We start from the raw sequence: 11,106 nt of genomic DNA, 5'->3' as shown, positions 1-11,106 counted from the left end.
GGCGGGGTGTGCGGCATCCCGGGATGGAGCCGTGATCGCGGGGTGCAGCCGTGAGTGCCGGGGTGCAGCTGTGATTCCCGGGATGGAGCCGTGATCGTGGGGTACAGCCGAGATTCCCGGGGTGCAGCCGGGGTTCCCGGGGTTCAGCCGCAATTCCCGGGGTACAGACGGGATTCCTGGGGTGCACCCGGGACGTAGCCGCGATTTCCGAGGTGCAGCCGCGATTCCCGGGATGTAGCTGCGATTCCCGGGATGGAGCCGTAATCGCGGGGATGCAGCTGTGATTCCCGGGGTACAGCCGCGATTCCCAGGGGTACAGCTGTGATTCCCGGGGTACAGCCGTGATTCCCGGGGTACAGCCGCGATTCCCGGGCTGCTGCTCCTCGCCCCGGCAGGGATAACGTGCCCCGGCTCCCGTCGCGGTGCAGATCAGAGTTAGTCGCTGTCCCAAGCTTCCAGCCGGGCTTAGGCGGGCTGTGCTCAGCATTAAGCTCTGCTTTAACTGCTGCACGGTTTTCCCAGTTCCAGCACAGCGAGGTTTAGCGGTGAGATCTGGGAAGTGTTGACATCTCCCGGTGTTTGTGTTTCTGGTGTTTCTCACCCGCTGTTTCTCTCAGGGTGATGTGCCATGGCTGATCCTCTCTGCAAATCCGACCTCTTTGCAGCCTTGGCTCTCTTTACTGGTGATCCAACCTACTTTCAGCTGGTAAGTGGGGTTGGAGCTCGGTGGGAAACTGTAACCCTGATTTTTTGAGATTTTCTAAGCCTTCCGATGTTTGCATTCTTGTAAGGAACTTTCTCACGCACTTTATGTAAATAACTTACTGTTTTGCATTCTTTTCTGGAGGAGGAGAAATTTGGTTTGTCCAGTGTCACTGGAGATGTGGCACTGTCACCCTCCAACCGCCTGTCACTTTTGGAAATCTATAAATGTTGGAGTCAGAAATTTTAAAGTTCTTTTTTACCTTGAAAAGAGCAGCGTGTTATTTCGTGTCCTATAGTGACAGGAAACTTGCAGGATGTTCCAGGGGGGTTTTTACCCAAATCTGGCCCTGGCACAGGGTGCCCAGAGCAGCTGGGGCTGCCCCTGCATCCCTGGCAGTGCCCAAGGCCAGGTTGGACATTGGGGTTGGAGCAGCCTGGGACAGTGGAAGGTGTCCCTGCCATGGCAGGGGTGGGATGGGATTATATTTAAATTCCCTTCCAACCAAAATCATTCTGGGATTCTCTGATCAGATCTCCAGAGTCACTCCCAGTGCCGATGAACTCGAGCTGCTGTCCAGGTTCTCCCACTGGCCATGATTCCCTTACAAAACCCCAAATTGGGGCAGAGCCGGAGCCTGTGTCCCCTGCCAGCAGCAGGGGGACACTGCTGAGTGCAGCTCCGGTCACACACCCTGCCCAGCCTGTTGGTCCTGGGGCTGTCCCTGGGCTGCTGCAGCTCAGCCTGGCACTCAGTGCCTGTCCCTGCGGGGCATTCACCTCTGGGGCCCTGGGAATTCGGCTCTGGGTTCCTGGGAATTCACCTCTGGGTTCCTGGGATTTCAGCTCTGGGCTCCTGGGATTTCAGTTCTTGCCCTGTGGGATTTCAGCTCTTGCCCTGTGGGATTTCAGCTCTTGGTTCCTGGGATTTGAGCTCTTGGCTTGTGGGATTTCAGCTCTTGGCCCCTGGGGTTTCATCTCTTGGCCTGTGGGATTTCAGCTCTGGGTTCCTGGGATTTGAGCTCTCTTGGCCCCTGGGATTTCAGCTCTGGGTTCCTGGGATTTCAGCTCTTGGCCTGTGGGATTTCAGCTCTGGTTTTCTGGGATTTCAGCTCGGGTTTTCTGGGATTTGAGCTCTTGGCCTTGTAGGATTTCAGCTCTTGGCCTGTGGGATTTCCCCTTTGGGTTCCTGGGATTTGAGCTCTGGATTTCTGGGATTTCAGCTCTGGGTTCCTGGGATTTCAGCTCTTAGCCTATGGGATTTCAGCTCTTGTTTCCTGGGATTTACTCTCTCGATTCCTGGGATTTGATTCCTGGATTTCAGCTCTTGGCCTGTGGAATTTCAGCTTCTTGTGGAATTTCAGTTTCTTGTGGAATTTCAGCTCTTGGCCTGTGGGATTTCTCCTCTGGGTTCCTGGGATTTCAGCTCTGGTTTCCTGGGGTTTCATCTCTTGGTCCCTGGAATTTCAGCTTTAGGCCTGTGGGATTTCAGCTCTGGTTTTCTGGGATTTCAGCTCTGGTTTTCTGGGATTTGAGCTCTTGGCCTGTGGAATTTCATCTCTTGGCCTTGTGGGATTTCAGCTCTGGGTTCCTGGTGTTTCAGCTATGGGCTCCTGGGATTTCAGCTTTTTGCCTGTGGGATTTCAGCTCTTGGCCCTGGAATTTCAGCTCTTGGCCCCTGGTTCAGTTCTTCACCTATGGAATTTCAGCTCCTGGTTCCTGGGATTTCAGCTCTTGGTTCCTGGGATTTCAGCTCTTTTAATTATTATTATTTTTCTCCTTCCTCCTCTGAAGGGTTTGATGGGAATTTTTAATGCCTGTGATTCCATTCAGAATTTATTTCTACCAGTGAAGAATTTTTCATGTGTTTGCCGCTGCCAAAACAAAGCTCCTTAAGAGCTCTCAGTTGTCTTTCAAATTGAGCTGATTTTTAAATCACAGTTGATTTTTTTTCTCCTCTTTTTTTATTGTGTGTCCTGGCCTGTTAAATCCATGAATTTGAGGATTTCTGCATTTCTGTGAAATGGTAATGCAGCATTTCCTGTGATACAGAGTGTTCATTAAATCACTCATTTATGGTGTTTGCTAAAATAACAGACTTTGTAGGGATCTATAAATCAGAATAAATAATTTCTTCTTCAGCTTGAGGTGCTCAAGTGGGGTTAAACTCCTTAAAAGTAACATGAAAAACTAAATCAACTCCCTTTATTTTGCTATAGGTGGTTTTATTTAAATACACATTCACTGTCGAAATGTAATTATTATTTTTGATTTTTTTAAAAAAAACTTGTGTTTCCTTCTTAAACCTTTGAGTTAGTCAGGTCCTCTTGAACATGATTTTGCTGCCTGATTTTTTGAATCATGAATTCCTAGAATCCTCTTCTAGTGTGATTGAAAATATTGTTTAAATGAGTAAAGCTTTTCCTGTCCATTCATAACCATTAACATGTGGCCATTTTTAATTGGAATGCAGGTAAATATTCTTTTTTTTCTCCAAACAAAATGCTTTCTTTGTTCCTGGCTTGGTTTTCTTTGTTTGCTATTGGCTGTGTAATGTAATAAATGGTAAACATAAAAATATATTACATATAAATATGTCAATAATGTGTTTATCTTTAGGATCATGGAGCCTTTGGACAGACAGTGCCACCTAATCCTAAAACAGGTATGGAAACAAAAACAATATTCTTCCATTTCTTGGATCTTTGCATTGCTATTTAATTTTATTTTTCCTTATTTTGCCTGAAATTTGGTTCATTATTATTTTTTAGCAGAAGCATTGTTATATTCTGTGACCCTGGAACAATTCTCATCTGTTTCTCCAAATATAACTTAAATATTCAGGAATATTTACTAAATGCAGGCAATGAATGCTGTGAGGATGGAGATTCAAGGCTGGTGGTTTTAGCTGTGTAGGTCTAAAAACAATTTCCATTTTTGGGGTTTTTTTTTGCAGGGGAGGTTTTGCAGTAAAAATTAACCAAAAATTCCCAGTTGCAGAAAAACAGATGGCTCAAATTCAAAATTATATTTTCTGCTGCACCCCCTAATTTGTGGGAATTAAGAAATAAACAGCTGTGGAAAGGGAATTTTTTGTGTGTTGTTTGTGGGGCTTTTTGTGTATTTTTTGTGGGTGGTTTTTTTTGGTGAGGTTTTTTTTTGGGGCGTTTTTGTGTGGTTTTTTGGTGGATTTTCTTTCTCGTCTTTTTTTTTCGTAATTTTTTTTCGTAATTTTTTTTGCGTAATATTTTTTCTGCAATTTTTTTTGCGTAATTTTTTTTTGCGTATTTTTTGTGGATTTTTCCCCTGTCTTTTCCCGTGCCTTTTCCCCTCTCTTTTTCCTTGTCCTGTCTTTTTTCCTGTCTTTTTCTTTCTTTTTTTCCTCTTTTTTTCTTTTTTTCCCTCTCTTTTCCCCCTCTCCTTTTCCCCCTCTCCTTTTCCCCCTCTCCTTTTCCCCCTCTCCTTTTCCCCCTCTCCTTTTCCCCCTCTCCTTTTCCCCCTCTCCTTTTCCCCCTCTCCTTTTCCCCCTCTCCTTTTCCCCCTCTCCTTTTCCCCCTCTCCTTTTCCCCCTCTCCTTTTCCCCCTCTCCTTTTCCCCCTCTCCTTTTCCCCCTCTCCTTTTCCCCCTCTCCTTTTCCCCCTCTCCTTTTCCCCCTCTCCTTTTCCCCCTCTCCTTTTCCCCCTCTCCTTTTCCCCCTCTCCTTTTCCCCCTCTCCTTTTCCCCCTCTCCTTTTCCCCCTCTCCTTTTCCCCCTCTCCTTTTCCCCCTCTCCTTTTCCCCCTCTCCTTTTCCCCCTCTCCTTTTCCCCCTCTCCTTTTCCCCCTCTCCTTTTCCCCCTCTCCTTTTCCCCCTCTCCTTTTCCCCCTCTCCTTTTCCCCCTCTCCTTTTCCCCCTCTCCTTTTCCCCCTCTCCTTTTCCCCCTCTCCTTTTCCCCCTCTCCTTTTCCCCCTCTCCTTTTCCCCCTCTCCTTTTCCCCCTCTCCTTTTCCCCCTCTCCTTTTCCCCCTCTCCTTTTCCCCCTCTCCTTTTCCCCCTCTCCTTTTCCCCCTCTCCTTTTCCCCCTCTCCTTTTCCCCCTCTCCTTTTCCCCCTCTCCTTTTCCCCCTCTCCTTTTCCCCCTCTCCTTTTCCCCCTCTCCTTTTCCCCCTCTCCTTTTCCCCCTCTCCTTTTCCCCCTCTCCTTTTCCCCCTCTCCTTTTCCCCCTCTCCTTTTCCCCCTCTCCTTTTCCCCCTCTCCTTTTCCCCCTCTCCTTTTCCCCCTCTCCTTTTCCCCCTCTCCTTTTTCCCTCTCTTTTTCCCTCTCCTTTTCCCCTCTTTTTCCCTCTCTTTTTCCTGCCTTTTCCCAGCTCTCAGGCGAGGCTCCTCTCCTCTGAGAGTACCTCAAGCCACCCCAATAAACTTTGAATTTCCCCCAGACAACTTGAAGCCACCTCAATGCCCCCATTTAATTTTTAATTTTTACTGAAAATTTTTAATTTTAACATCCCTCCCTGTTCCATCCAGATTCTGGGAATTGCAGGATGCAATTTTGAGGACAAACCCTGCTGGTTTTTGTGCCCTCTTGTTAATTTAATTACTCTTGGCCAGAATAATTCATGGATACAGGTGGGAGAGGCTGATGTTTTCCTGGAAAAGAACATTCCCTTCCAACCCAGCAAGGAGAGGCTGCATTTATCCATTTTTAGTTTAATTTATCCATTTTTATCTTAATTTATCCATTCAGAACACAAGGATGCAAATCCACAATTCCATAAAAATCCCCTCTCAAAACCCCCCTCCATTACCAGGTGAGTTCAGAGTGTTCAGATTCCCTTGCTTGGCTTTGGCAGGAAATCATGGAAATCATCCTGGATTTTAATTATTGGCACTTTGGAATGCCTGAATTCATCCTTTATTGGTAATTTATAATGCCTGAAATCATGGTTGATTTTAGTATTTATTGGCACTTTGGAATTCCTGAAATAATGTTTGATTTTAGTGTTTTTTGATACTTTGGAATTCCTGAAATAATGGTTGATTTAAAATTTATTGGCACTTAGGAACGTCTGAATTAATCCTTTATTTTAATATTTAGTGGCATTTTATAATGTCTGAAATAATGATTGATTTTAATGTTTATTGGCACTTTGGAATGCAGGAATTCATCCTTTATTCTAATATTTATTGTCACTTTGGAATGCCTGAGTTAATCCTTTATTTTAATATTTATTTGGTATTTATAATGCCTGAAATAATGATTGATTTTTAATATTTATTGGTACTTTATAATGTCTGAAATAATGATTGATTTTAATGTTTTTTGCATTTTGGAATGCCTGAATTGATCCTTTATTTTAGTGTTTATTGGCACCTTGGAATTCCTGAAATAATGTTTGATTTTAATGTTTATTGGTACTTTATAATGCCTGAATTCACCCTTTATTTTAATATTTATTGGCACTTAGGAACGCCTGAATTAATCCTTTATTTTAATATTTAGTGGCATTTTATAATGTCTGAAATAATGATTGATTTTAATGCTTATTGGCACTTTGGAATGCCTGAATTCATCCTTTATTTTAATATTTATTGGTACTTTGGAATTCCTGAAATCATGATTGATTTTAATGTTTTTGGCATTTTGGAATGCCTAAATTCATCCTTTATTTCAGTATTTATTGGCACTTTATAATGCCTGAAATAATGATTGATTTTAATATTTATTGGTACTTTATAATGCCTGAAATCATGATTGATTTTAATCTTTTTTGGCACTTTGGAATGCCTGAATTCACTCTTCATTTTAGTGCTTATTGGCACTTTGGAATTAATGAAATAATGATTGATTTCAATGTTTATTGGCACTTTGGAATACCTGAGTTAATACTTTATTTTAGTATTTATTGGCACTTTATAATGCCTGAAATAATGATTGATTTTAATGTTTTTTGCATTTTGGAATGCCTGAATTGATCCTTTATTTTTAGTGTGGCACTTTGGAATTCCTGAAATAATGATTGATTTTAATGCTTATTGGTACTTTATAATGCCTGAATTTATCCTTTATTTTAATATTTACTGGTGCTTTGGAATTCCTGAAATAATGGTTGATTTTAGTGTTTAATGACACTTTGGAATTCCTAAATTCATCCTTGATTTTACTGTTTATTGACACTTTGGAATGCCTGAATTAATCCTTTATTTTAATATTTATTTATATTTATGTACCAATATATTTAATTTTATTAAATATATTTCATAATTATTATATTTATTTATTTTATTTATATTTATTTTAATATTTGTTGCTATTTATTTGGTATTTATAATGCCTGAAATCATGATTAAATTCAATATTTATTGGCACTTTGGAATGCCTGAATTCATCCTTTATTTTAATATGTATTGATATTTATGTACCAATATATTTACTTTTATTAAATATGTTTCATCATTATTATATTTATTTATTTTATTTATATTTATTTTTATATTTATTGATATTTATTGGTACTTTGTAATGCCTGAATTCACCCTTCATTTTAATGCTTATTGGCGCTTTGGAATGCCTGAATTCATCCTTTATTTTAATATTTATTGGTATTTTTATACCAATATATATATTTAATTTTATTAAATATATTAATGTATTTATTTGTTTGTTTGTTTTAAATATTTATTGGTATTTATTTGGTATTTATAATGCCTGAAATCATGACTGATTTCAATATTTATTGGTGCTTTGGAATGCCTAAAAGAATGATTGATTTTAATGTTTTTTGGTACTTTGGAATGCCTGACTTGTGCCCTGGAATTCCCATTTTTTGCCCTTCCAGGAGTTGATCCCTGTGAGGTGTGGTGCAGCCAGCCCGTGGAAAAATTAAGGGAAATTTGCAACGTGATCAAAATCAGGATTTTTTGGTGTGGTCTCTTCACCAGGGAAAGCACTTCCTTTGTGGATACTTTTTGGTGAGTATCCACATTTTCCAAGGGCATTTCCCTCCAAATCTTCCCACTTTTCCAAGGGCATTTCCCTCCAAATCTTCCCACTTTTCCTTGTTCCTGTGAAAATTCCATGGGTGCTTCCAGTAAGGCTCCAACTGGTGCAGAAATGTTGGGCTTGGTTGAGGTCAGAAGTTCTCGAATCCACAGGAAAAAAAATTTAAAAATTAAGATTGATTTTCTGAAGTTTGGAATCTATGGGATTGTGGAGTTTGGGATCTTGGGGATTGTGGAATTTGGGATGTTTGGGAATCTGAAGTTTGGAATCTTTCAGATTTTGGAGTTTGGAATCTTTGGGAGTTTGGGATCTTTGGGATTTTGGAGTTTGCAATTTTTGGAATTCTGCAGTTTGGAATCTTTGGGATTTTGGACTCTGGAATCTTTGGGATTTTAGAGTTTGGTATCTCTGGGATTCTGGAGTTTGGGATGTTTGGGGTTTTGGAGATTGGAATCTTTGGGTATCTGGAGTTTTGGAATCTCTGGGGATTGTGGAGTCTGGAATCTTTGGGGAGTCTGGGAATCTTTGGGATTTTGGAGTTTGGAATCTTTGGGAATCTGAAGTTTGGAACCTTTGGGGATTGTGGAGTTTGGAATCTGGGGGTTTTGGATTTTGGAATCTTTGGGGAGTTTGGATTTTGGAATCTTTGGGGAGTTTGGAATTTGGAATCTTTGGAATTCTGGAGTTTGGAATCTCTGGGATTGTGGAGTTTGGAATCTTTGGGGATCTGAAGTTTGGAACCTTTGAGGATTTTGGAGTTTGGAATCTCTGGATTTGTGAAGTTTGGAATCTTTGGGATTCTGGAGTTTGGAACCTTTAGGGGGTGTGGAGTTTGGAATCTTTGGGATTTTTGAGTTTTGGGATCTTTGGGGATTTTGGAGTTTGGGATCTTTGGGGAGTTTGGAATCTTGGGGTTTTTGGAGTTTGGAACCTTTGGGATTCTGGAGTTTTGGGAACTTTGGGGATTTTGGAGTTTGGGATCTTTGGGGTTTTGGAGTTTGGAATTTTTGGGGATTCTGGAGTTTGGAATCTTGGGGACTTTGGAGTTTGGAATCTTTGGGAATCTGAAGTTTGGGATCTTTGGGATTCTGGAGTTTGGAATCTTGGGGACTTTGGAGTTTGGAATCTTTGGGATTTTGGAATCTTTGGAATCTTTGGGGATTCTGGAGGTTGGAATCTTTCTCTGGGAATCTGAAGTTTGGAACCTTTGGGGGGTGTGGATTTTGGAATCTTGAGGATTGTGGAGTTTGGAATCTCTGGGATTCTGGAGTTTTGGAATCTTTGGGATTCTGGGAAGCTGAAATTCGGGGGGCATTTCAGTATTTTTGTAGACGCTGACATTTCAAAAGCAGCAAAACCTTTCCAGCTCTTCTCCTTTTAATTATTATTATTATTCTCCTTCCTCCTCTGAAGGGCTGGATGTGAAGTTTTGAACATTCTCAGCTCTAATCCCTCTAAATATTCATAATTCAGACCCTGTAACAGCTTGGTGTTTGTCTAAATAATAATTCCTTCTGTTAAATAATAATTCCTTCTGTTTTCCAACAGTTTGATGTTCCTGGACTGGGACATGAAGAAAGTCTATGAGTTCAATGTGATGGAAGACCTCGCTGATTTAATTAAAAAAGTTGTTGTAAGTACTTGATTTTAAATTTCTAAATCTTTAATTTAGAAATTATTTAATTAGAAATCATTTAATGTTAATTAAATCTGTCCCTTAAGCATCATCTAATCCTGAATTAGACATTTTCCTTTTGCTGAAGTGAAGACAAAATTATCAAATAATTGATAATTAAGAAATTGTGGCCTAGGCTTTATTCCAGGTGGGGTAATTTAGGAAATATTTGCACTCAGAAATGAAGTTGGTGGGTGGATGACTTAAATAATTTTTTTTTCCCTCATTCAACAAATGATATTTTAAATTTGCTGTTGCTGACTTAGAGCAGAATAGTGGAGAGGAGGATGTGAGGAATTTGTTCCATTTGTTGTGGGTTTTATTTTAAATTTAGGTAATAAAACATTTCTTACTTAATTTCTTGAAATTGTGTGTCCAACCCCAAGCTAGATATTTTATTTTATAAATTTAGGTGTATTTTATTTTATAAATCAGGTATAACATATTTCTTATTTAATTTCTCTTCATTTTCTGGGTTGTAGATCCAAGAGTAGAGTGGATTTGGAGGAGCAAATTTTGGGATGTCTCAGCTTTGGGGTTCTTTGGGATTTAGGGAGCTGCACAGATCTCACAGGAATTCTCTCTTGTCATTCATTTTTCAACCAAAATCTGGAATGCAGCTGCCCCAGGGATGGTGAATTCCAGCAGAACAGGAAATGTCACTGGGCTGAACCTGAGCAGGCAGAAATTCCAATTATCTCCTCTCAGTAACTGATTTTTTAATTTGTTTTTTTTCCTCCTTGTTCCAGAACGTCCCCCATTTCATCAATGGCGTCCTGAGGATTGGAACTGGGATAGAAAATGTGAGTTTCTGGAATGGTTTGGGAGGTTCTTTTAATAATTTCAGTCATCACAAGGAAGTTTCTAAATCAAATTTGAGGGGGGGGTTATATGATTTTTTTAATAATTTCAATCATCACAAGAAAGTTTCTAAATCAAATTTTCAGGGGTTTTATTTTTTAATAATTTCAGTCATCACAAGGACGTTTCTAAATCAAATTTTCAGGGGTTTTATTTTTTAATAATTTCAGTCATTACAAGAATGTTTCTAAGCAATATTTTTGGGGTTTATATTATTTTTCAATAATTTCAGAGGCTTTCAAATGAAATTGCACCATTTGAATCCTTCCTGTTGCAAGTCTGCTTTGACTTTGTGACCGTGCTGTGCCGGAGATCTCCAAACAATTCAAATATTTGTATTTATTTGCTGTTGCCTGCTTAAAAATCAGCAGAACAAAAGCGCGGATAAGAGCTCCAAGGCTTTGCTGTGCCAATTCATGACTTTTTCTCGATTTTCTCTGGTTTTTCCCCGATTCCACCAGGGTCTGTTCCACCTTGGAGAGGCGCTGGAGTGGGTCAGGTGTGTGGGGGATTCCAGCATGCTGCGGGACCTGGAGCAGATGGGCGACTTCGGCAGGTCCATCCTTGCCATGTTCTTTTCTGCCTGTGAGTGTGGAGCCAAAAATGAGGGGGAAAAATCACTTTTCTCTTAGAAATCAGGAAAGAATTCCTGGTTTATTTCCATCCTGGGCTTCTCTGCTAGTAAATTGTTATTGTCGTTATTATCATCATCATTATCATTGTCGTTAATGTCAGCAATATTATTATTATCATTAATCTATGGTATATATTATTTATAGGCGTATATTATTTAGATACATTTATTTTACATATTATTTATAATATATTTTATTATATATTATTATAATATGCTTACAATTCATTATTATTATTACCATCATCATTTTTTAATA

At 40.0% G+C, this 11,106-nt stretch overlaps 1 protein-coding gene across 2 annotated transcripts in view; it reads left to right on the top strand.

The window, feature by feature from the left end:
- Nucleotides 1–18: 18 nt before the first annotated feature.
- Nucleotides 19–11,106, top strand: part of TTC3 (tetratricopeptide repeat domain 3) — a 65,122-nt gene continuing 54,034 nt past the window's right edge. The window contains exons 1-7 of one of the 2 annotated variants that reach the window (XM_031064063.1): nt 19–101; nt 618–706; nt 3,322–3,367; nt 7,514–7,646; nt 9,226–9,310; nt 10,102–10,155; nt 10,675–10,798. In XM_031064063.1, coding sequence (XP_030919923.1) covers nt 629–706; nt 3,322–3,367; nt 7,514–7,646; nt 9,226–9,310; nt 10,102–10,155; nt 10,675–10,798 — 520 coding nt within the window. In that variant the 5' untranslated portion in view covers nt 19–101; nt 618–628. Of the gene's footprint in view, nt 102–381; nt 707–3,321; nt 3,368–7,513; nt 7,647–9,225; nt 9,311–10,101; nt 10,156–10,674; nt 10,799–11,106 lie in introns of those variants that run through there. The other variant, XM_031064062.1, reaches the window with a different exon arrangement.

This window comes from Geospiza fortis, unplaced genomic scaffold (assembly GCF_000277835.1).
Source record: "Geospiza fortis unplaced genomic scaffold, GeoFor_1.0 scaffold409, whole genome shotgun sequence".
Classification (NCBI taxonomy): Eukaryota; Metazoa; Chordata; class Aves; order Passeriformes; family Thraupidae; genus Geospiza; species Geospiza fortis.
Note: the sequence above shows the minus strand (reverse complement) of the source record. Positions and strands in the feature narration are given on the sequence as shown.